Genomic DNA, 25652 nt, shown 5'->3' with positions numbered 1-25652 from the left:
GACCGCCATCTGGCAGTTTTTTTCAAAAACAAAGCGCGTGGCTCTGAGACGGGTGTGCGCACCCACCTCAGAGGCGATAAGGTGTAGAATGCAAGGCGACGGGTAGGTGCCACCACCGTCTCGTTTTAGCAAAGTGTTGGAAACACTCGCCTTTCCGTGCAAGCGTTGGATGGTCAGCACAGCATGATGAGCTTTACGGTCCTTAAAATTATTTATGTATGCCTTTTCTAGTAAAAGGCGCACATGCAGAATATATATGTATTGTTATGGTGCCCCAAACATGCGCAATAATTGCTTTTTAATCGACAATTGCACAAGTATGAGCGCTGAATCTCGAGCAACATAGGTGGGTGCTGCGGATGGGGTCGGCCGTTTCAAATACCCGATGCTGTTAAGAGTGGACAAACAGACAAATGTACAGACAGACAGACCAATATTTTTTTGTCGAAGATCCCCAAGAAAGACTACCGTCTTTAAAAAGGTGATGCGAAAGCTGCTACAGGCTGTGCAGGAGAGGGCGGGCCGAACTATCCAACCTTGCACGTCACAGGAATGCCTCCACATGGTGGCGCCACAGTATGTCCTCACCCCCAGTATGAACCACTGACTAGTTAAATGCATCCATCCATTTTGAAATGGTATCAGCACCAGTTAGAGCCTTTTAATGGGAAAGCTTAGCACTGCGAGTGCATGTGAATCATGTAAAATTCTCAACTTCATTTCACAGGTGCTCATTGGGAGCCACTTGCGAAAACAAGCAACTGAACCTGTCAAGCAAGTAAACATGGTCAGAACACCTTGATTCTCCAGCTGACCATTATACTCCTTTCACACTGGTAGGTCCTGGAGAGTTGAGCGTGAGTGAACAGTAATTGGGGTTTAACATCCCAAAAGCACGATACGATTTTGAGGAATGCCATAGTGAAGGGCTCTGCAAATTTCAGCCACCTAAGGTTCTTTGACATCACATCAAATATGTACATGGGCCTAAAACATTGTGACCTCCATTAAAAATGCAGCTACCACTGAACTTGAGTTATGGCACAAGGCATACTTGTGCAATGACAATTGAAAATACTATGACACAAGGGACAGGAACTAAATAGAAAAAAACAAGCACTCTCAGTGCAGTACAGCGCAAGCTGAAGAAATCAACATGTTTTTAAAAGAAATGAGAACTATTAAAATGCTCAAGATTGTTTAGAAATTTTGTTTTCTCAGGATGTTGACGATTTTAAGGTTAATAAATGGCAAAATGGGTGCATTTGCATTGGTTCCTTACACAACAAGAAATCGCCAAACAATGTTAGATGCGAAGCAGCTCTTTGGCTAGCCTGTTTAATGCCATGCATCCGTCTGTGACTCTGTGCCAACGCGCCACACCGTGTTCCCCCTGCTGCAGTTGTTGGAACGATGCCAAGTAGGGCAAGTCGCAGCTATGCTTTGACGTTACTCTCTCCGTCACCCGCAGTAGCTACCGGCTCCTGCCAACACACCTAGGTGGTGTTGCTCCTCCGCCCGCTCGCAACACACTTCTCTCTTGCTTCACCCGCTCCACCACCCGCAACGCTCAACCGCACATTGAGTGGAAGCACTCTTTCAGCTTGTTTATCTGCGATGAAACTTACACGAAACACAACCCCCATCCCGTGTATTTGCGATTCAAAGAAACATTTACTTGAGTAAACGCTACACAGAGTTTCTCTTCAAACCGTTCTACCAGCACCCGCGTCGACTCCCGTTTCAGCCAGGTCAACCACGTGCGCACCGCTGCTGCTTCGCATCCCATCATGGTTCTCTTTGGGGAGATGGTCCATAATTCTTTGGGGGGGGGGGGGGGGGGAATAGGAGGGGAGAGAATCTTGTCAAAGCACAATATTCACATATTGCTAAAGATAGCATGAGGGGCTTTACTCAGCGCATCCCCCAAAGTATATTTCTGGAAGTAACAAGCAAAACATTCAAGACGTCATGCGAATTAAAAAATCATGATGCACCATCTCGTCATTCCTTCAGAATTTTTGGAGCCTATTGACAGCATGGTGAACAAATGCTGCACACACAAACATTCCCGATCAGCATTTGAAGATTTAGGATAGTTCAGAATGGATACTTTTAGCCAACCATTGAAAACAAAGGAGTATGGATAAACTCATGTGCCTAAATAAAAAAGTGTCCTTACCTACCACTCCATGCACAGTGAGAGACATAACAAGAACTCCTTCTCACATGCACCCAAAGAAAATTTGCAATGCCGGACAGGTGCCATAGAAAGTCGAGCATATAACAAAATGTTTGTTTGCTAACCCCCTAAGCTTACTGTGAACTTCATGCACTGCCATACACAACTGACAAGTATGCCATGCAATGATCATCATAATTTATAACATGTTTACATTTATTTGAGTGTCTTGAAGAGATATATCCTTGTCACAATAATACTACTGATCCATCCTTTATAAGGGAGGCAATGGCACGGTAGCGCATTATGTGTCGAGATCCTTCATCAAGATCAATGACTTCACCATCTCTGAAATGAAAAATAACTTGATTTTCCAGAATGCAAGTACAATCGAAACATCAGGGGTGAGGCAGCTGAAACATCATCGGGAGCTATTTTTTGTCGCAGAAGAACCTGGATCTGAAGCAGTTAACGAAATTTAATGGATAATTTTTACAGTGAAAAGGAAAAAAGAATATTGTAGCAACTTGGGGGGGACATACTTTTACTGGCTTGAAATATGCACAACACTTAAACAACCTATGGAGAACGTTTTTCAACATACTATCAGAAGGTATGGACTGCACCACCTTCTTACAAACCATGAGGTTGACCTGACCTAAGTGACAACAGAGTTTTGAGGGTTTTTTTTTTGAAATACAGGCTACATGCTGATACAACAGCAAGAGCACTAGGGAAAGCAAACAAAACTTGCACTTTTTGCAGTGCATTTCAAGAGAGCACAACAGTTATAGCATATTTCAATGAGGACCAAAAAAAAAATCGAGAGAGGAATGGAATGATGCTCGAAATGATAAATGGAGCTTCATCAACAGAGAACAAGCAAAGAGGGCAGAACTAGTGTTCAACATTTTCTGTATGCAATCCTCTCATGCTGGCAGCCTACAATACAAACACAAGCATATGTATGGCTGCAGTAATGAAAATAATGTAAAAAAATATCAATTAAGCAGATGCCTGAACAGTCTCAGTACAAACCAGAGCTGTGGTTTTCAAGTACAATTGAGGATAAGGGATGCAGGCAATGCCTTTGAAATTTTCAAGGTTTTTTTTAAATCTTTTGTACTATAATAGAATACACCTTTGGAAGGCAGGAGAGGCTCCTGCTCTAATGACAGATGCACGGCAGCAGATAGCCTCCACAACCAAAGAAATAGTCCTGCTCATTTACTTGGTGATGTTCTCCCATGGAAGGGTCACAGACCAAGTGCCTTATGATGACAGTCTAAAGCGCAAATTTTGATGCAGGCTTGTGTGCATTTGCCTTTGAAATGGAAATGACAGTGCCTTATAAAGTTGTACATAATCATACCTGTGTTCTGAGGAGATACATTCAGCTTCTCACAATCTTCAACGTTTTGTTCTTCTAAAATTGTTTTTACTGCTATAATGGAAGCTGCAAATGTGCCTCAATGTAGGCAATTTCTTTGGAAACAAAGTTCTTGCCATTTATTTTCTTTTTTGTTAGAGTGCAAAAAAGTAAAATTTTATGATCAAATAAAATAAAAATACTAGTTAGAAAATAAAAGAAAGACTGTGAATATAAAATTATTATCAAAAATTTTCATAAATTTTGTAATTATAAAGTGACCATAAACATGAAGCTTGCACACAGGCCGTTGAGAAATTGAGCTTTATATATACTGACAAATTCATATATAACACCATTTAATTTGATTACCAAGTGACTGCGATTAATGAGTTAAAAAATTGCTTTTGATTATCTACAGAAACATGGCGAAGACATGAGAAGTGATCTACATACAACGCTGTGTTCACTGATCGAGAGAAGTGCGACACTAAAGCAGCGCACCTTGTTTTCAAGTGGTGCAAACATGGTGTGAATGGTAAAACAAAAAAATCACAGCGAATCCATATATAGCCTACTCAGCTACAAGCAAAGACATTCTTTAAACAACTGGAAATCGTAAAGCTGCAGGTATAGCAGCTGCTGCTGCAGAGAACTGTCATTCAGAACACCTCTCACGTATATTGTTCTCTTTGGGCTACAATAGTGCAGTTATTCTAATAAATATGATACTACAAACAAATATTCAACAACTCTGAGTAGTGAATTTTCCACGGGAACATAACTATGACACAAGCTACGCACGGGATTCATATTTGAGATTTTTAATATTATTCACACCACCCTACATTTTTATTCCTTACTTGAGCCCTTGTGTCACCTACAATCAGCTTTAGACACGCAATCTGAGTGCTCATTTATGATTCGAGAGTCCAAATGTTCATGTGTTGGCATTGATTGTTTACACCAATTAGTGTCAGGTCAGTGACTGTTTGCACGCATTTCATTAACATGCTAAAATGTTTGAGCCTAAAATTGCCATCTTTAGCCTGTCCTCCTTCACATAATTGCTTGTCACTGCATCTCTGTCGCAAAGAACAGTGACACTAGAAATATCTGAAACACTGGGCACTGATATTTAAGGAAACATAAATCTGACTGCCAAATTCTGAGTTAATAGCGCTTCCTTGAATATTATGACTTGGGTAAATAAAAAAACATTCATTAATAATGCAGCTACAGCAGTAAAGTATCAACAGTGAAGAAAATTTACTGATGTACATTAAGATGCACTAACCTGCTTTGTGACGTTCCTTCGTCTACTAGAACACCCATTGTTTGCCTTTTCACCTTGACAAAGACAAACTCATCCAAGTCAGGGCCTCTATCTGTGCCGCAAATGAAGTGAATCACAGTTGAAAGGCCTCTCACGGAGCAAAATGCCAGAGACGTAATACCATACACAGAAAAACAAGAAAACCGGTCTCCTGGTATGAAATTATTGTTTCTTTTCTGGCCACAGTTAGCCAGAACTACATGAAGACTGTCTTCTCTACCTTGGTATGCATATTCAACATTACTCTCTTCAGAATAGCCTCACTCACACATTCCATGGGAGTGAAACAAAGTTCAAGATCTCAAAGATGTCAAACAAGTCACATGACATAAATTCATCTGTATTTTATACTGGCCAATCTCGCTTCTTGTCCCTCAATGTGAATCTACTAATGAAAGCTATGCAAGTCAAAAACTTTATGACAGTTAGACCTAACATGTATATGAAAATCGATTCAAGGCAACCACACAAAACGGTTCTCACATTATCTAAACCTTTGGAGAAAACAGCAGTAGCATTATTGGAAATATTTTACAACAGGTTGCATAGTTTTTGCAGGCAGGTCCAAAAGTAATGACTACTGTAAAGTGTCACATGATGCTGAAGGTATCTTTGGTACTATAAGTCTGTTTAAAGTGCACTACAAAGTGTGTAATTATATCCATAAAAACTTGTCAGAATTTTGCAATTGTATTTTTGCGAACAAATAGAATGTGTGGGAATAGCATGCACCACTATACGATATCGACACGTGCTGCGCAGTGGGTGTGCACACAGCCCACATATGGGCTACTAAATTGGCAGCAGACGCGCTGAGGGCAGACTTGGCAACAAACTGGCAGGGAGTGCACGTGTGTGCAGTGTGCACCCACACGGCGATGGATCAGTATGTATGTGGGTGGTGACAGAGATGCTGGTTGAATCATGTGCTTAAGCGTTTCAAGTTTGCCATACTAATGAACGTTATTTCTGAATAGGACACCAGCGGCTGCCTCCCATTCTAAGCCTGATGGCCTGTATCCCACAAGTGGTGCCCAAAATGGTTAATGCCACTTTTGGGGTTCTAACCTTCTGGTCAACGGCAGAATGCAGCACAGCCCCAAAACTCGGAAGACATTCATTAGTAGAAAAAACAATTAGCACTTAAACTTGCAACTCAAGGTCCTCACGGCCACCACCATTGCCATCCAGCGTTCAGCACTCACTCCACCGGCTGTCCAACACATGCACGCACACCCCCCCGTCAGTCTGTCACAAACTCCTTGCACATCGTGTCGGCTGGTGCTTTTGTAGGACATCTGTGGGTCGTACGCACCCCTACTGCGCAGCACGTGTAGCGGTTATCGGGTGGCGATGCATAAGATTCCCATAGCTTTTATCACATTGGGCACTAAAACAGACGAGATGATGGGCTAACAGCTTAGCTTTCGCACCAGAGATGTAGCATTCCATGCATTCACATTCAATTAATTATGTGAAAAGCACGGCAAACATAATATGTTTCTGGTGAAGGCATTAGCTTCAGACTTGAGGGGCCTATTCAGAAAGCATGTTAGAATTTGCCTTCTGCAAGATACACAAACAAAAATGACTGTTCAAATTTGATAGCTTCAGGTACAAATGTTCAGGTTTTTTTTCTTTATTTTTTAAATTAAAATGTGCCAAACACTGAAACACTAGACCTTCTGTTATAAAACAAAACTTTCCAGAATAATTTCCACCTACCATACAGTAACATGAAGGTATAAAAGAAACAAACAAGTCTTCTTCAATATAAAAAAAATTTGCATGCTTACGGTATATTCATTAAATTACTGTATTTAATGTTCCAAAGTTCCACTGTGGGTTATCAGAGATGCCATAGTGGAAGGTAAAGGTTAATTTGGTGATCTGAGTTTTTAATGTATACTTAAAGCACAGTATAGACCATTTTCATATTCTGCCAGCAGAGGAATGTAAGCTGCAGCCCAGAATCATACCTGCAGCCTAGTGTTCAGCAGTAGAATGCCATGGTCATCACAACAAGGGTTGATTGATTGATTTGTGGGGTTTAACGTCCCAAAACCACCATATGATTATGAGAGACGCCATAGTGGAGGGCTCAGGAAATTTCTACAACCTGGGATTCTTTAACGTGCACCCAAATCTGAGCACACGGGCCTACAACATTTCCGTCTCCATCAGAAATGCAGCCGCCGCAGCCGGGATTCGATCCCGCGACCTGCGAATCAGCAGCCGAGTACCTTAGCCACTAGACAACCGCGGCAGGGCCATCGCAACAAGGGCACATACATATGTATCATAGTAGGAAACACCTCAAGAGATTACCGTATTTATTTCAATCTAGGCCAATAATTCTTTTTTAAAAATTTCTTTGAATCAAACTACAGGGTTGGCTTAGATTCAAGGATTTTTAAAAACAAGCCATTTTTCACTAAAAAAACTTGGCTCACAACTAGCGCCACCTAGACGATATTATTGCTGTCAATAGCGAAGCCAACAGCTGGCTTAAGGGGAACTCCGGCGTTTCTTCGATATTTACCGATTTCAATAAAACTTTGAACATGTGTTCTCATCGGCGCCATGGGGATATGTGTCAAATTATACAACCGTAAGTCATTTAGTCTCTTAGAAAACAAGTTTTCAAGTTTGTAGGTGATTTTGGAATCAGACTTGTAAATGTAGACCACCCTGTGTATGTGACGTAAAGGCGTACTCTTCTTCAAGAACCCCACCTTTCCCAGCAGACAGATGCAGCGCGCGCTTTCTTCTATGAGGCAACAACAATGCGAGAACAGGTTCAGTTTTTGTCAGCTGCATACAGCGTGTTAGTCGTCGTTCACGTCGGGTCTTACAATATTGAGAAACGAGGAAATCGATTTGAGGTATGTCAGATGCTTCACACGCCGATGGATGAAAAGCAAAGTGATGCTTCTGCGCTCAGACAGCAGCTGCAATCATCAATCAACTTGTCAGTAATAAGTCCAGGCGAACTATCACAGCTTGCTTCTGTGTCGAATGACATCACCGACTTGCTTTTCACATTATGTTTACATTCTGGCCTGCCGTGGCTGGGTGTAGCGGATCTCGTAACGCCATTCGATACCTAGCATGGACGACCGAGCAGCTCCCAGTTTCGGTTTTCATTTCGATTAGCCGTTTATTGCCAAATTAAAATTTGTGAGAAGTGCCTGGCCAAAATGCCCCCGACGCATGCTTTTACAAGACTGTCAATACAATTTGAAAACAGCATTATCTCACTATGGTTGAAAATGCACCGGAGTTCCCCTTTAAAAAAGCCCTGAAACACAATTAGAGCATGCATTTTTCATTGGTTCTTCTGGTGCTGTGGAATGCACCGATAACATTGCACAAGTGGCAATGTCGAAATCAAAGCTGTTATAATTTCAATTCACAGGACAAACTACCCGGATTTCGCACTATGGTGGCACACATCAGCTATTTTTGTTATGGTAAGTGATTTTATATAAAGTTCTGTGACGACAAAGACCGTTCGCTATTGATTGGCTTGACGCGACAAGTAGCGTGCAGTATTCATATAGGGGGGCCTGCGGCCTTGTCAAGCTGGCATCACGCCAGCTTTTTCTGCAGGTCTCCTGCATCATGTATCCTTGATGCGAAATAAAGTCATTATTATTAGTATTATATGGTGGTAGCTAGGTCATACCAGTGAATGCTAAAAACAGCAAAAACACTTTTTATACTTTCTCAGAAAGAAATCATTTCTGTTTATAAATGATGTATTTTCAGAACAATGAACACCACACTTAGTCTGCAAACGAGGCTATGGTGCGCTAACAACTAAAGCTGTTAACACATGCCGCGTTTTTAGCGAGCCAAAAATGCGACATGCGGTGGACACCGGCATTGCTGTCGAACGCGTTTTGCATGCAAGCTGAGAAGTGATCATGCCCAAAGCGTATGTATGTATCTTATACAGTGTGGCCATGGGAGCATCTGCTACCCGACGTACGTGGTTCGTAGTAACGCTGCTAACAACACCGTCAAAAAGAGGGGTAGAGGGTATTGTGTGAAGGCCACCACGAGGTGACATTTCCTGTATAACTTTACGTGACGTGCGCTGTGATAGGAAGCAGTCTTTGACGTCAGCAGGTGAGTGAAATGCGAAAGAGAACTTTTCTCGTCGTCTGCTCAAATTATGAACTTTGATGTCTCATAACTTTACTTTTCGTGCACTGCTTTCCATCCTTGTTGTTGCATTCGTCTCAGCAATCATTGCTACATGCGTTCCGGTGCTAAATAAACCTGTCGCAAAAGTGTTGCAGGGCCCCTATTAGTACACAGTGAGGCCACCATTCTGATCTTCGTGGCGAGTGTTGAGGCGAGCCGTTTGTCATTTCGATTGATTGATTGATTTATTTGTAGGGTTTAACGTCCCAAAACCAGTTTGCCATTTCGAGTCGTCGCACTTCAAGTGGTATGTGTGTGGCGTAGTTCAATGGAGGCAAACAGGCGGTGCCATTATAGTGCCACTTATTAAAGTAAGTTCGCCCTAGCCGCGGGGTCGTCCAACGCTCAAGCCAGGAAGGACTCCGTAGTGGACGAAAAAAATGTGCATTGCTGGAGGGGGTGCAGCGTGGGATGTCAACTCGTGAACTTTGTGCACTTTTTTTTAAGAAGTGCGGCATATCCAATGCGCTTGATGGCACCAAGGATTACGCAATGTTTGAAGACAGTGGCGACGACTCGGAATGAGCGCGGCATCTTTATGATGCAAATAACTAGAAGCAGCGCGAAAAAGAAGATTACAAAGAAACACACACAACAGGACTAGCGGCGGTATGTTTCTTGAGTTATTTGCATCATGAACCGTCTGCTTTGTTTCTTCTGCATGCTCAATTATGTTTTCTCTTTGTGAACGCTGTCTTAGCTGTTTTGTTCAGCTTACATTCGAGGTAAGTTTCTGGGCTTCAGAATTTGGGGGGTCAGCTTAGAATCGGGGTCGGCCTAGATTCGAGTAAATACGTAGTAGCGCATTTTAAATATTGTGGTTACAAGAAGATATTAATTATGACCAAATGCAAGATGTATATGTAACACATATGCAGTAAAATCTGAGAAGGCTGGAGAAAAAAAAAAGATGATCTAAGCTACTGTAAATGTAGTACTCATTTTATGTCAGTGAAACTGCACCTCACCTACAGATGCCATGTTGAAGTCTTGTTGATTGAAGGGCATATGAACCAAGGCAACATCCCGTAGGTAGTCCTCAATGCTAGCAATGTACCTGAATATGAATAAGCGAGTATTTCAGCCATGCTTAAACCATGAATCTTGCACTAGTGAAGGAATTATCTGGTTTCTTAAGGAATTCTGAAACCCTCACACCCCTAATCAAGTAGTAGTAATCTGACTCATTTGAGAAACAGCGGCAACTGTTTTTTGGACATAACCAATTCAACATTTCCAGCAACCTCACTGTATTACTGACGTGTACGTTGTGGGGGTGATAACAGCCACCAAGTCGGCAATGGAAGAGGAAACGATAATGGCTTGGGTGACACACTCAGCACTCGCCTCGCCAATTAAGACAGAACAGACTGGTCTCGGTCTTCGAGAAGCAAAAGCATTTTTTCTGTGTCCCTTGTGAGGTCTCCCGCCGACCCCTGGCCTTGAGCCTACATTTAGTGGCTTACTTGATTTTTCAGACTATGTAAGGTTGCTTCAGACTGTGTAAAGAACTAACATATGTAGTAGTTCAAAAATAGTAGTAGATTAGCAAATAAATTATCACAGATGTCAGAGAAATGCCACATCAATTATATAAATGCTATTGCAATATATGCTCTAGACCATTCTGACAAGGTTACATTTATCAGGGCAAGCTAACTGACATTCAAAAGTCCACTGGCCAAAACACCCACAGAGTAAGAAAAAAAGAAAAGCAATAAGTCACATGCTGTCCTTAGCTCGAGATAGGTGGACTGTTCTATATGCGGAGCATTTCTAAGTCGCACAATGTTGCGCTTCGGCGGCAACACTGTCCACATGCCCACTGCGCATGCTCGCGTCTCATGCCGGCCCAGAAAGACACTCGCAAAACAGTCACTCCCCTTCCCCTCTCTCGCCTAGCAAGGACGACACAGGCAGCGTCAGCTAGAAAAAAAAACTACTGCTCGTGCTGCACAACCATTCACTGGCCACCCCGTATATGCAGGCGCCGGATCGCGCGTTCAGAATTCAGTCAAGGGCGTCCTGGCTTACGCTGGACATTGAAGACAACACTTCTCCTCCATTCAATAAATAAGAATAAAGACGAAATAACATTTAAGTATTCCCAAACCACACCTAATTACACAACATTCACGCAACACCCCCACTACTCTGCGAGGCATTTGCTTGAGTTCCCCCCATGAGAAGATGCAGGCTGCATTTTTTTAGAGCATGAATGCCTGGTTCCATATAGCTTTCTCAGTCATTGATCAAATAACAACAATACAAAGAGCCCTTGTATTCAGACCATATTTCAATGAACAGCTACAACATATCTGGGTAGAGACAGATTTGCATTTCTGTTCTGCCTGCCTGAAAGAGTGCAGTGGAGCGGTAGCGAAAAATCTTTTAGCTTATGAATAATGAACTTTGGGAGCCATTGGTGTGCATATAAGCTCTTATTATCGCATAACTTCTGCAAAGCATGCCTATCACAACATTACCTTGCTGTAGTTCATCACCAAAACTCGGAGCACTTATATATAATTTTGGTAGCTTCTCCCATTACTGGTTCAATGCAAGGAGTCAAAAACAGAGCATGTACTAACATTGCATACGTGATCATTTTGTTCAGCGACATGTAAGTGTAACCATTTTCAAAATGCATAGCATGATTAATTGATCATGCAAGGAGTTTCCTTTGGCAGATGGGAGTTATCAACTTTAAATCTTTACTATGGCACAATGGCAGCATTAAAATGAAGCACCAATGTTTTTTTTTTTTTTCAGAATTTATATCAGGAAGATGAAAAGCACAAAAATTGATGAACATTTGCATGCAGTTCTATGGAAGCCACTTGTGCAAATAGCAAAGCTACTGTCACCACTGTCTACAGCACTTGAGCAGAGCTGTGCAATTGAGCAGAGAGTGATGTTTGAGAGTATCCACATGGCTTAAAGGGCACTAAAAAAACTATTTTTCTATGAACAGTTAATTACTGTTTTACTATTCCAAATCGTTCACCGCAATAAGGCGCTCGGTAAGTGAGAAAATAAGCAAAAATAAAATGCAGGTGGCCACACCACCTTTAAAATCACACAGAAAATGTCACAACGTCATGAATTCTGGCAGCATCTACGGGGGCCTACATAGTTTCTAAGCAGCAAAAATGAAGTGCATTGATTTCTGAAAGAGTCATAGACAGATGGGAGCACAACAAGATTTAGAAAATTTCGTTTAGCCAATGTCCAAAAAATGCAGCTAATACAGTTTGAAATCAGTAACATCACATGCTGATATTTTGATGCAAAATTTGAAAATGGAACTTTGACCTTGACTTTTGCCTCCATTACTAAACTTATGGTGGAGAAATTCATTAGAGATCTCAGAGTATATGCTATCAGTCTAAACTGATTTACACTTCAGGGGTTCATTAATGTTTAGCAGAACACTACAGCCATATCCCCATCTAGCTAAGGCAAGTCATGTACTTTTAAAGCAAATAGCAGATGAGACTGCACATGCATCAGGGTGCCCTACTTCAGCTGAAGGTGCATTCATACTGAAGGTTTCCATTTAAAATTTGCTGTAAAACAATTACATGGCTTGAAACAAAGCGAAATGTTTAGAAAGAGTGGGTACAGAAACAAACCTACGCTCGTGCAAATTTTCTTTCATACGGAGATAGCAACTCATCTGAATCAACTGTTTCAAGTTGTCGAAGGATGTATGCACCGTGCTTTTCTATCTTTGTGAGCCGTGTTCTAAGGTAGCTCGTAAGGATGTATTGAATCCGTTCAATCTGCAATATAAGTAAATATGGTTAGTTGGTTGGTGGGGCAACAGGTGTTTCATATTTATAAGCCCACAACTATTCTTCCCTATTCAGTGTTAGGCAAGAGCGATACTTTGAAGAATAAAACATTTATTCCGACAATACAAGCAAATTGTAGGAAAGCGCTACATGTAAAATATGATCAATGAAACACATGGAAGGGAACCACCGCGGAAAATAAGTGTAGATAACATGTCTATGAGCCCTTGACGCGCGATACGTCATACGACTACACAGCAAACATAACAGCAGGTATCCCACTCTCAGCTCCCCAAACAGTGAAGGTGAACTTAGAGCACACGAAAGCTCGAGTTAAGTCATTGGTTGTTACAAAGGGTGCACTCACGGTAACCCACCACCTCCTAAAGACTACCTTAGTTCCTACTCTGTTGTGCACGGGTTCATGAAATTCGCAAAGAACGCGCAGTCGCTCTAAGCAGTTTACTCACTTCCAGCTTGTGCATCGTGGCTATGAAGTCGGCGTTGTCAATTCTTTGTAGGTTTTCTTGCATGTACTTGAGCTGGTCGAGAACGCAGTCAACGATATCATTTTGGTAGGGCAATAATTCGGGAGCAAAAGTCTCATTCATCCAAGCCTGGAAAACAAAAAAAAAGTTACAGTGCTGCGGCTCAGGTTCCGTTGGCGATGAAGAGCGGGATACAGCTAGGAAACCAGAGTCAAAAAGCTCGCACCTCTTCAAGCTTTTGTACGACTTGCTCCGCCGATGTGCACTCTTCTTCGAGGTTTTCTCCATAGCCATACTTATTCGCTATATCCACAACATCCGGCTCACTATCCATTGATCCAAATCAAGTGAATAAACGCAACTTTTCGCAACTGCAACTTTTCGCGCGAACCGCGAAGAGTGCGCACCGTGAGCGCCTTCAGCTTGGCCAGCGCCTCCTCTAATTTTTGTGTCTGTTGCGTCGCGCCCGTTCCTATTGCTCTACGATTAGCGCTTTATTTCTCAGAGTGACCGCGTGATGGCGTCAGATTATTACCCTCTCGCGTGGTCTCTCGTTGCTTGACTTCTATGGATGGATGCGGTAGGGTGGTTAGAATGAGGAGGTGTGATGAGCACGGCGCTTTTTGCTCGCCGGAGAATAGTGCCGGAGAATTGCCGGAGAATAATATAGTGCTAATGGCCGACAACAAGAAAGATTTGCAGAGATTGGTGGACATCTGCGGTAATTAGGGAGATAGGTTAGATTTCAGATTCAGTAAGAAAAATCAGCAGTCATGATTTTTAATGACAATGAAGGTAGTGAGTTTAGAATACAGGAGGTCACGCTAGAGATAACAGATAAATACAAATATCTGGGCGTATGGATAAGCAATAGGGCCGAGTACGAAAGGGAACACGAAATATACGTGACGACTAAAGGTAACACTAATGCAGCGGTGATGAAAAACAGGGTACTATGGAATTACAATAGGTATGATGTTGTGAGAGGAATATGGAGAGGAGTCATGGTTCCTGGTCTGAAGTTCGGCAATGCGGTCTTGTGCATGCGATCAGAAGTTCAAGCAAGGCTAAAAATTAAGCAACGTAGGCTTGCCTTAGGAGCTCACGGGAATAGACCAAATCAGGGAGTACAAGGTGATATGGGATGGACATCATTTGAGGGCAGAGAAGCTATGCAGCAAGATAAAATTTGAGAAGCGATTAAGAGAAATGGGGGAGGAGCGTTGGGCTAGGAAGGTATTCAGCTACTTGCACATGAAGAATGTCGATACGAAATGGAGGAAGCGAACCAGAAAATTGACTGGTAAATACTTAGAAAACAGCAGGGGGCTAAACCAAAAATAATTATTGGTTAAGAAGAAGGTGAAGGAAACTGAGACCGATATGTGGAGATTGGCATGATTAAGAAGTCCGCACTAGAGATATATCGAACTTTGAAGCAGGAAATTGCCAAGGAAAGGATCTAATACTCGGGGTAGTTCTCTACTGTTTGAGGCCAGGACGAGAGTACTGCGAACCAAGACATATCGGGCCAATTACGAAGGGGTAGACACGGTATGCAGTGCGTGTGGAGAGGAAGAAGAAACCGCCGAACACTTTATAATGTTCTGTAAAAAGGATTCACCCTATAGTTCAGGATGATGGCGCAGAGTTTTTCAAAGCACTGGGGTTTAGGGACAGGGAGGGCAAAATAGACTTTAAGTGGGTAGAATTAACTAGAAGGAGGTTATCTGATTGGTGGCTTAAGTTAAGGCACGAGTGAAAATTAAACCCTTCACTGCAAAGCACGAATCCTCAACCTCACTATTTAAGAGGAAAAAAAAAAATCTAGTTTTTGGTTCATTAAGTATTACGGCTTGGTGGTGCTAGCCACCGCCCGATCTAAAGGGTACAGCCATATTTATCCATTTATCCAGCAGGCCCTTCGGCGCGCCGATGCCGCTAGGGGCACTGATGGCAGCGGCGGGGGTAAAAAAATTATGGAGGGACCTTCCTCCGTGTGGAAACTGGAGGAACCTTACGGCGGGGGTAGTTACTAGTGAGTGACTCGGGAGCGGCGCACCAAGCCCCGGAAACTCTCAAGCTCAAGGGCTCACCCGTAGTGGGCGAAAAAAATCAACCACGGCGCGTTTTTGCTTCAAACACACGGAGTGGATTTACTAACCTCTCTCGCCACTCGCGCTATTGCACTTTCTTGTAGAGGCGCCCTCATCGGGACCAAGCTTTGTTTTAAAATGATCAAATACTACATCTTTGTGTACCACTACACATAAAAACAACTTGTTCTTCTAGCAAGTAGTTTTATTAAACGTAAGCTGCGTCATCATTTTTTGTGGTAGTTTTTGCTCCACCAGACTCGAAGTCAGCAGCAGCCTATTGACATAATTATTCTCATTTCAAAGTTTGCGGCGGCCAACAGTTGCGACGGCAAGTAACGGCTCGCGGTACGTTTGGATGTATCTCGGACTGTTTCGTTTCGCTGTAAATATTTCGAGCTTCTGTCGAGCGACACACTCTTTTTCGTTCTGTTTATTTTGTCTCGTTCGAATGCTTTTGTGAAGGGAATTCGAGTGACTTCCGGGAACGAAGCGACCGTTGAAGCTTTCATCGGATGAACACCCGTTGAAAGTCCGGGCCGGTGAGTAGAAACCACTTCACTTTTTAAAGAACGGTTGCTTGCAGGGCTAGTTGGTTCATTTCAACATATGTAGTTTTTTTGCCAATGACTGCGTAGGCGTCGCACGGTGGCAGCGCATTGCAATAATAAATTTTAAAACTGTTTAACGTCTTAATCTGTTACCGGAAAAACGTGCGTTATTTGCGGCGCGGCTTCACGTGCGAACGAGTCGCTGACTCAATAGTTAATTCTGAAATTCTATCACCAGGTAACACCAACCAGGTCGTTGCGATGAAAGAAGGCAAATAAACTAAATCACTGTCGCCTCGCATGGGATGATGATGATGGTAGATTTTAGTGGCGCAAGGGCAATTCAGGCCAAAGAGCGCCAAACACAGGGTTTTTCGTTGGTTCAATTATAGAAAAAAATCTCGGGGTGGCAAGAATAAAAGAGTGGGACATAGAGATTAAACTTAAGTGTAATGACTATGCGTGATGAGTTAAAAACGGTCTAAACCTATGGGTTTTAAAAAGTCACGCAGTGGCGGCAGTGGTCCTTGTCAGGACAAGGAGTGCGTGCTGCACGACATTTGGTAAAGAAGTCTCAGCGGTTCTCTCAGGATTGAGAGAGGGCTGAGATTAGTGAGAATATGTAATTAAGTGCAGGAATCCAACAAGAACTTTAAAACTACTTTTATGGGAAACATGGGATCGTCCCCAAGAAAAAAATAAAGGGTGAGGCGGTATGTGGCATTTGTATAGCTTTGGGAAGTGATGCAGTCTTTGTGGTTCAAGGTACGGGCACATAATTAAAACGTGAACGACAGATAGCACATCACCACATTTTTCACAACACGGTGCAGGAGAGTTGCTTAAAAGGTGCGTGTGTGTTGCATGTGTATGACCGATCCTGAGTGTGCACAGTGCAACCTCTTGATGCCTGTTACGTTTTTCTTCAGGAGCATATCTACCTATTCTTGGCTTTACTGTGTGCAATTTGTTGTCAATTGCTGCGTTCCATTCCTCTTGCCATTGCTAACGCATTCGGTTTCTGGCTAGCGGCCTCAAGTCCTCATATGGGATGACGACTACGTCTACTGTTGGGCGGAGTGCAGCGGACTTCGCAAGTCGGTCCGCTGCCTCATTGCCAGCTATGTTGCAGTGTCCCGGAATCCAGCATAGCATCATTTTAAGCTTGGATCTGTAGGCTGACATGAGGCAGTTTAGAAGGGTATTAGTCACTGGATTTTTATATGCCTTTGCGGAAGACAACGCAATCACTGCACTGAGGGAATCTGTGTATATGATGGAGGCTGGTTCTTCCTTCTTTAAGATGTGCCTTAGAGCTAACAGTATGCCACAGCACTCAGCAGTAAATATGCTGGTATGTTCATTGATTGTTGCAGATTCAGAGTACGCTGGGCCGTATGCAGCACATGCGACGGCCGAGGACTTGGAAGCATCAGTGTAGTACTCAGCACACCTGTATTTTGCCTGCAAGTACATAAAATGCTGATCGATAGTGACTGGGAGGCCATGCTTTCCTACCTCTAGGAATGACAAGTCAAAATTGATAGCTTGCATTTCCCATGGTGCCACAGTGTCCTTGTGGGAACTTAGTTGAAGATTGGAGACGGGATTAAGATTTTCTCTGGGAATCCAGTTAGTTACCCTTAATGACCAGCGGTTATCCTGTCTACGCGCTACATGCCCGGCCCATGTCCATTTCCTCTTCTTTAATTCAACTATGATATCCTTAACCCGCGTTTGTCCCCTAATCCACTCTGCTCTCTTCTTGTCTCTTAAGGTTACGCCTACCATTTTTCTTTCCATTGCTCGCTGCTAACTAACTGGATTCCCAGAGAAGGGAAGCGGGTTAGGGGGAGACAGAAGGTTAGGTGGGCAGATGAGATTAAGAAGTTTGCGGGTATAAATTGGCAGCAGCAAGCACAGGACCGGGTTAACTGGCGGAACATGGGAGAGGCCTTTGTCCTGCAGTGGATGTAGTCAGGCTGATGATGATGATGATGATGATGATGATGATGATGATATTAAGATTTTCAAAGTGTGAGGCCACTCGGATGGGATACGTTGGCGTAGCTGATGGTCGCCTCAAGAACAGGTGGGCGTTTGATGTGTCCTGCAATAGCTCGCGAGATGGGTGGTCGACATGAGAGAGCACCTTGGTTGCATACTTGATGCTTGTGAACTGCCGTCGTCGTTCTAATGACCACCGATCTGTCTCAACATACAGGCTGGCTATTGGGCTGGTTCGGAAAGCGCCACTAGCCAGACGAAGCCCATGGTGATGCACTGGGTCGAACATCTTAAGTGTGGATCTCGATGCTTTCGTACACAACCGAGCCATAATCAATACGTGAGAGCACTACAGTACTGAGAAGGTTTAATAGACAGTCACGATCTGTACCCCATGACTGATGCGAGAGAATCTTGAGCAAGTTCAAGGCTTTCAAGCATTTCAGTCGCAGTTGCTTGATGTGTGGGACAAAGCTGAGCTTTTCATCCATCACAACACCTAGAAATTTATGATCCTTCTTAGTAGCAATGGTGTGTCCATTCATTGAAATGTTGGGGGACGGCCTTATGCCACGTAGTTTTGAAAAGAGTAGGCAGACAGTCTTGTCACAGTTAAACTTAAAACCATTTTTGTCTGCCCAGCTTGAGAGCTTATTTACTGCCAACTGAATCTGACGTTCGCAGATGGCTAGGTTGCACGATTTGAAGCCGATCTGAATGTCATCCACATGTACAGAGTAGGAAATTGTTTTAGGCAGTATAGTGTTTATGGAGTTCATTTTTACAATGAATAGTGTGCAGCTAAGTACGTCACCTTGGGGGACACCACTTTCCTGCGTAAACCGCCTTGAAAGGACATTTCCAACACGAACCACGAACATACGTTCAGAGAGGTAGCTTTGAATTGTATTCAGCACGTTCCCTGACACTCCAAGAGATTGCAAGTCATGGAGAATGCCATAACGCCATGTCGTGTCATAAGCCTTCTCCAAGTAAAAAAAATACAGAAAGGCAGTGTTGTTTGTGAATGAAGGCATCCCTGACGTAGGATTCGAATGCTACGAGTTGGTCAGCTGTCGACCGGCCTGATCTGAATCCAGCTTGATGACGGTCAAGGAGGCCATTATATTCAAAATAATACATGAGGCCGCGGTTTACCATTTTTTCAAATACCTTGCACAAGCAGCTAGTCAGGGCGATAGGCCTATAACTAGCGACAAGTGTGGCTTCTTTTCCTTGTTTGAGGATGGGTATTATAACTGCCTCTTTCCAAGCCTTGGGTAGACGCCCGGAGGACAATACGCTGTTGAACAGTAAGAGAATGACATCAAGGGTGTGTTCGTGTAAGTGCTTCAGCATGCCATATGTAATCTTGTCTTGGCCTGCAGCTGAGTTGCCACATGTTGCCAGCACTGCCTTCAATTCGTCGATGGTAAACAGAGTATTGTAGCCTCCAGCAGATGGCCGTCTATCGCGGATAGGCTTACGTTCCTTAGCAAGCTTCGTTTAAAGGAGTCTGTATAATGTGCTGAGCTGAAGATATACTCAAAGTGTTGGCCTATAGCATCTGCCTGGTGTTCCAGCGTATCACCAGCAGTACTGACGAGAGGGACCGGATCAGTGTTGTGCCCTTGAAGTGCTTTTACTGTGTTGTACACACTATGCGTATCAGTGTAATAGTTAACTGACGAGAGAAAGGACTGCCAGCTCTGCCTTTTTGATCCTCGTCGGATACGCCTACCATTTGCTTTTGCACGCTTGAAATTCATCAGGTTGTCAGTTGTTGGGTACCTGCGAAATTTCGACCAAGCTTTGTTTTGGTTCTCGCGAGCTTTTTTGCACTCCGCATTCCACCAGGGCCGTCGTTTGTTTCGCGTCGTCTTGTCAGATGTCTGTGGGATCGATCGCTCTGCGGCCTGTGTGATATGAAGTACGACCAATGCTTCACAGTCATCAATGTCTAGGTTTTCAATAGAAGAATGCGACAGTTCTGTAAGTTCTCGGAATTTTGTCTAGTCAGCATCTTGTTCTCTAAACCTGAATACACTTGTAGTCGTCTTACTTGTACTTCCTGTGTGTTTTAGGCAGACAGGAAAATGATCACTTCCATAGAGGTTATGAATAACAGACCAATCTGTGGTTGCCATGAGTGAAGGGCAGCCGATAGCAAGATCTATGGCTGTGTATGAGTTGCACGCTGCGTTAAAGTACGTTGGTTCTTTTTTGTTAAATATACAGGAGCCGGAGTACAAGAGGAAGTTTTTGATTAAGGAGCCTCGAGAATCTGTTCTTCTGCATCCCCATAGGGGGTTGTGCGCATTAAAATCTCCAACCAAGAGGAATGGATGCGGGAGCTGGTCGACTAGAGTTTCAAACTCTTTAGTAGACAGGTGGTAGTCTGGAGGGATATATAATGAGCACACAGTTGTCATTCGTCCAAAGATAAGGGTTCGTATTGCCACTGCCTCTAAGTCGGTAAGCAGAGTAAAGTTTTGGGACGGGAGTGCTTTCTGCACCACAACAGTGACACCGCCGGATGAATGGGCAGTGCCATGCCTGTCCTTTCGGTATACCGCATATCTTCTTAGAAAGTTAGTGTGTGTTGAGTTTAAGTGTGTCTCCTGCAGGCAAAGTATGTTAGGTTGGTGTTGCGCAAGTATTTCATAAATGTCATCCAGGTTCTTCAGTAGACCTCGGCAGTTCCAGTAGATGATACTCTCGGCAGCCATTTTTTGAAGGAAGAAAGGTAGGAGGGTTATTCAGACTTCGCCGCGTTTGTCAGGCGCCTGGACTGGAGGGTGTTCCCTTTGAGGCGTTCTGTTGGGCTCCGCTTCACTAGGATGGATTCCGTGAGCATCGGAGACGCTGAGGACGCCGGTGTCACATCCATTGCCCCCTGTGAACACTCGGAGGCTGACGGAGGTTTCTCAAGAGGGACAGGTGCCCTCTCAGTTGTCTGCGTCGTCCCCGAGGTCTCACGGAGGTTGACCTGCGGGGTTTGGATTGTCTGTTTTGTCTCTGAGGTCTGATGGAGGTGGACCTGCAAGACTTCGAACGTTGGTGCAGCCTGCGGCTGCTTGGTGTGGGGCCGAGATGTGCACGCATCAGCAAAGCTGTACTGCTTGCCCACCGTTGCTAGACGCCGCCAGGCCCCCCGGCGCGCTGCGTCAGCGTACGTTCTTCCGGAGAAGAGCGACACCTTCTTCCGGGCTTCAGAGAATGTGATGTTTTCCATTACTTTTATCTGGATGATTTCCTTTTCCTTTTTGAAAATTGCACATGTCCGCGAGCACGCTGCGTGCGGCCCGTGACAGTTAGGGCACTCTGTTTGCGTGGAAGTACAGCTCTCCATTGGGTGCTCATGATCACCACATTTTGCACATGTTTGTTTTCCGCGACAGGTATTCGACCCATGTTCATATTTCTGGCATTTGTAGCACCTTCTAGGGTTGGGTATGTATGGGCGGACTTTGCAGTGAAGGAACGCAGCTTTCACGAATTCTGGCAGGATGGAGCGGTTGAATGTTAGTACTATATGAGGCGTCACCACTTCTTCATTGTTTCGCCTGATGGTTATCCGACGAATGGCGACTACGCCTTGCTCTCGAAAGCCTTCAAGGAGGTCAGCTTCAGTTTCTCGCATCAGATCACGTTGTGAAATGGAAGATAGACACGTCCAGGTGCGAACTGCTTCTGTTTAAGGAGAGTGTTTGCATGCTGTTTCTGGCTTACTTCAACAAGATCACCGGATGACAGTTTCTTTGCGTCGTACTTTTTGCCTATTAGGTTAGCAAGGGTTAGCAAGGAAAACCGACAGTCCTGCAACAGAGACGTTATCTTCCAGAGAGTGTATGACTAGAAAGCGTGGGAAGTGGTCACAATCGCTTCCTGTTCGTTTGGAGCTTTCATCGGTGCGGTTCCTTTTCAGGGACCGATCGTTGAGAAGGGGGAAAGATTTTGCCATGTGGTGCATTTCATGTTCGGCGGCAATGGTGACCCCCCACCACCGAGCCCAACAGGGGGACGCTACAAGGTAGAACACTTGAAGGCGCCAGTCATACATCGCCGCTATAACCAGATATAACTACCCAAGGTTGGGTAACTACACAAGGTTAACCCTTGCCGCCAGGAAATTTGGAAGTTAACAGAAGAGAGTAGAAGACAGGACAGATAAATAGCAAGAGATAAAGACGAAGATGTAGGGAGAGAGATAGGAAAAGGCGACTGCCGATTTCCCCTGGGTGGGTCAGCCCAGGGGTGCCGTCTACGTGAAGCCGGGGCCAAAGGGGTGTGTTGCCTCTGCCGGGGGCCTTAAAGGTCCAATCACCCAGCGTCAGCTCAACCCCCAGGATCCCCTTTTCCCCGGACACGGCAAAGCCACGCACGGCTAGGCGTGGGAGGGAGTCAAAACTCCCCCGTTAGCTCGGGTCCGTGGTGTCGCTACACATCAAGCGCCTACTTGCGCAGGCGCCCCTGTGGGGGCCTCGCATGTGTCTTCGTAGCCTACTAGTTAATACTAGTTACCTACTAGTTAATAGTTTATCGCAGTCGCGTTTGAGAAACATCACATAATTATGGGTCTGGGTTTGCTTTAGTGTGACAAAGAAAGCGTCACATAAATGGGAAATACTTCTTTTACTGCCACAGCCTCCTGGCCCACCTGACATGGAAGCAGCTGTGTACAATGGACAAGGAACCTGCTACATGACATGCCTTGTGAAGAAGCAGCCCTGAGTTATACACGTGTTACGAGGTACCATTACATATATGTATAAAATACTGCTGTTTACTAGTTAACTGAGTTTATTTGTTTACTTCGGAAAATTTCATGCATCGATTTCATGCATTGATATCTGGTGATGTTACCTGTTTTTCCAGACTGCCATGCAACGACATGATAACTAACCCCGAATGTCCACTCTGCAAGCACGTTGAAACATCTGAATGTCCACTACAACAGGTCATTTCGAACCTCACACATGTAATGCTGTATTTGTGAATGTTTTACCGCACATATCGTGAAGGGGTGCTTTAGATTTGCCACAAGCATTGGCTGTCTACCGTGGCATGGAATCTACACCTCAATAATGTTGAAACTGTAGCACTATTAGTTAGATTGTGTGGCACTGTTGAGCTCAATAACACAAAGTTTGATCCCAGCTACAGTGGCCATATTTTGATCGGGGTGAAATGCTAAGACGCTTGTGTGCTTAAGGGTTTGTTCGATTCGCCTGCACCACATGGTCCATTTTACAAAGGGCTACACCTCACCATTCGTTTCAGTGGTGCAGCAATGGCATCTTCTAAATCGTGCTATTCATTTCAAAAAGCGCAGGAGAGATACAGCACCAAAACTAGTTCATGACTTTCCTGTACCTTCTGCTCTGATGGCGCTGGTTTGGTGCAGCCGCACGCACAGCTTAACAAACAACATAGCATTAGACGTAGGTGCTGTACCCACTTCTACAAATGCGGCGTGTTTTGCCAAGATGTTTGCACCTCATTAAATTAAGTGAACAAAAATAAGGATACCACCTTGTCATTCACTAGTGATGCCGCACTGCTGAACTCGTGCTGCACAAGTTCTCGTGCACAGCTGTCAGCCAGTTCCGATTGGTGCAGGTGAACTAAACTGACCCTTAAAAGATGGAAGCTTGAAAAATGAAAAAAAAATTGTTAACATAAGGTGTGAGAGCAAGTGTTTCGACAGGTAGTCTTGTCTCCTGTGAGGCTACAATGTAATTTGTTTGAACCCCTGGAAGCCAGAATCAATCTAAATTTGCCAACTACTGTACGACTCACGATCACTTCTTAGCTGGCATGTGACTCGTCAGAAATTATATTTGCAAAATGAACAACCCTGCAGTGAGGTGCATTAACAGGCTTTCCGACATTTAGTTGTGCATTGTGACAGCTTAAGAACAACGCTCAGAACTGTTTTGTCTTAATTAACTGTGTTTAGCTTATACAAGTTTACAAAAAGATGCGCCAAAGCTCATAAGGCTCAAAACACCCTTTTTCTGCAGAGTACCTTTCCTCTACTTTCGTTCAATAGAATCATTGCATTTATCTGCAGAAAAAGGGTGTTTCAATTGGCTCATGCACAGCACCTCTAGTGATCTTCTATTGACAAAAACGGGCAAAAAACTGCAGGAAAAGTTAGAAGGCTCGCATGTCATCAAAGTATTCGGATACGTGGATGATTTCTTGGTTCTTCTAAATTGTAATTCTTCTATGTTCCACTCGTTTGCGAGTCAAACGATAGGTGTGTTCGAAGATTGTTTAAAGCCTCTTGTGTTGACACATGAAATGCCCGAGAATGACAAGTTATGCTTTTTGGATTTAAGACTGGTTTTTAGCTCACAGCACATCTGTTGGTGTTATGAACCAAGTACGCAGAAACCTCTACGTCCGTTTTTTTCCGCTCACAGCAAGTTAGTTAAGCGAGGCATAGCACGAACCTGTCTTGAGAATGCCTTAATTAAGTCATACGCCCACAATATCTCTGCGAGCTTCAAAGCTCAAGTTTCCCGGCTTAAGGCTTTGGGTTTTCCCGATGCGTTTATCGCTTCCGTGGCTGAGACTATCCTGCGGACTAATAAGGCAGAGCAGAGGCAGCGACAGAATCCGAGCAACACGGATACAGAACGTGAAAGGACAGCCGTGATTCCATACAAACACCAGATATCACACAAGCTCAAGAAAATCGGAAAACGTGTGGGAGTTCGTGTCCTGTTCTCGGCACCATTCAAATTATTCAGCCTCACCAAATCTACAAACCCCCTGAAAACGCAGTCATCAACGGAACGCAGAGTTCAACATAGAAACAGGTATGCGACATGCTCTTGGGAAGTTGTCTATAGGACCCTAATTCATGCGGTGCTTGTTATGTCGGAACGACCGGAAGGTGCCTGAACGATCGGCTGAGAGAACACGCTAACAATGTTAGAAACGGGAAAGATGGTTTTCTTGCTCAGCACTGCACTGAGTGCAATTGTGTGCACCTTTTCAAGGACACAGCGACGCTGTACAAGCACAAAGATGAGCGCACCCGAGTCATTGTCGAGGCCGCGCAGATGGCACGCGAACAGGTGCCTTGTATTAGCAAGCCTTCCGTGGCTCTGTCCGAGAAGGAACTAAGGTTCCTCGAAGGTTTCGATGCGCGCAAGTAGTTATATTATCTTTACCTTTCTGTTTCGTTTTCTTATAGATTTTTTTTGCAATTTTTTGTGCTTTTGTTTTTTTGTTTTTGTCTTCTTTTACTCATGTTCTGCTCTTTGTGCCATATGGTTTTTGTCACATGGTTACTGTCTCCTCTACATATTTTCGCGCTCTGCGCAATAAACTCAGTTGGAAGTTAGCGCTCGTGTCTTTCGTGTCCTTTTTGTCTCTGTGTCGTCGTTTTGTTCTCGCGCTATAAGTATCGTCGTTGTTTGGGCCAACGTTACTAGAATAGGTTCAGTTTACAAACTTCGTTGCGTTGCGCGGAACGGCCACCGATACTGCTTCCACTGGCGCTGCAGTCGCAACCGGCTCCACGGATTTCGCCTCGCCAGCCGCGCTGCGCAGCCAGTTTGGGCAGTCGCCGGACAGTCGCCGGGTGATTTTATGTGG

At 44.1% G+C, this 25652-nt stretch overlaps 1 protein-coding gene and 2 long non-coding RNA genes across 4 annotated transcripts; 2 read left to right on the top strand and 1 right to left on the bottom strand.

The window, feature by feature from the left end:
- Positions 1-1654: 1654 nt before the first annotated feature.
- On the bottom strand, positions 1655-13832 carry Sld5 (DNA replication complex GINS protein Sld5). Of its 2 annotated transcripts, XM_037430980.2 has the most exons (7): positions 13611-13831; positions 13367-13513; positions 12739-12884; positions 10068-10156; positions 4849-4939; positions 2397-2530; positions 1655-1821 (listed from the first exon to the last, which is right to left on the bottom strand). In XM_037430980.2, exons 1-6 carry the CDS (start codon positions 13716-13718, stop codon positions 2431-2433), a joined length of 681 nt encoding a protein of 226 aa, XP_037286877.1. In that variant the 5' UTR covers positions 13719-13831; the 3' UTR covers positions 1655-1821; positions 2397-2430. The 2 variants fall into 2 exon arrangements, with proteins under 2 accessions (XP_037286877.1, XP_037286875.2); XM_037430978.2 differs by lacking the exon at positions 2397-2530 and having other exon boundaries at positions 13611-13832.
- Positions 7634-8950, top strand: LOC142775597 (uncharacterized). Its single transcript, XR_012886809.1, has 3 exons — positions 7634-7772; positions 8306-8360; positions 8849-8950. It is a non-coding gene; the product is annotated as an uncharacterized LOC142775597 (long non-coding RNA).
- A 1839-nt stretch (positions 13833-15671) lies between the features above and the next one.
- Positions 15672-25454, top strand: LOC142775596 (uncharacterized). The gene is made up of 3 exons (XR_012886807.1): positions 15672-16022; positions 22686-22791; positions 22917-25454. It is a non-coding gene; the product is annotated as an uncharacterized LOC142775596 (long non-coding RNA).
- Positions 25455-25652: the final 198 nt, after the last annotated feature.

The sequence above is a fragment of the Rhipicephalus microplus genome, chromosome X (genome assembly GCF_043290135.1).
Source record: "Rhipicephalus microplus isolate Deutch F79 chromosome X, USDA_Rmic, whole genome shotgun sequence".
Taxonomy (NCBI): Eukaryota; Metazoa; Arthropoda; class Arachnida; order Ixodida; family Ixodidae; genus Rhipicephalus; species Rhipicephalus microplus.
This window is presented reverse-complemented; position numbering and strand designations above follow the sequence as displayed.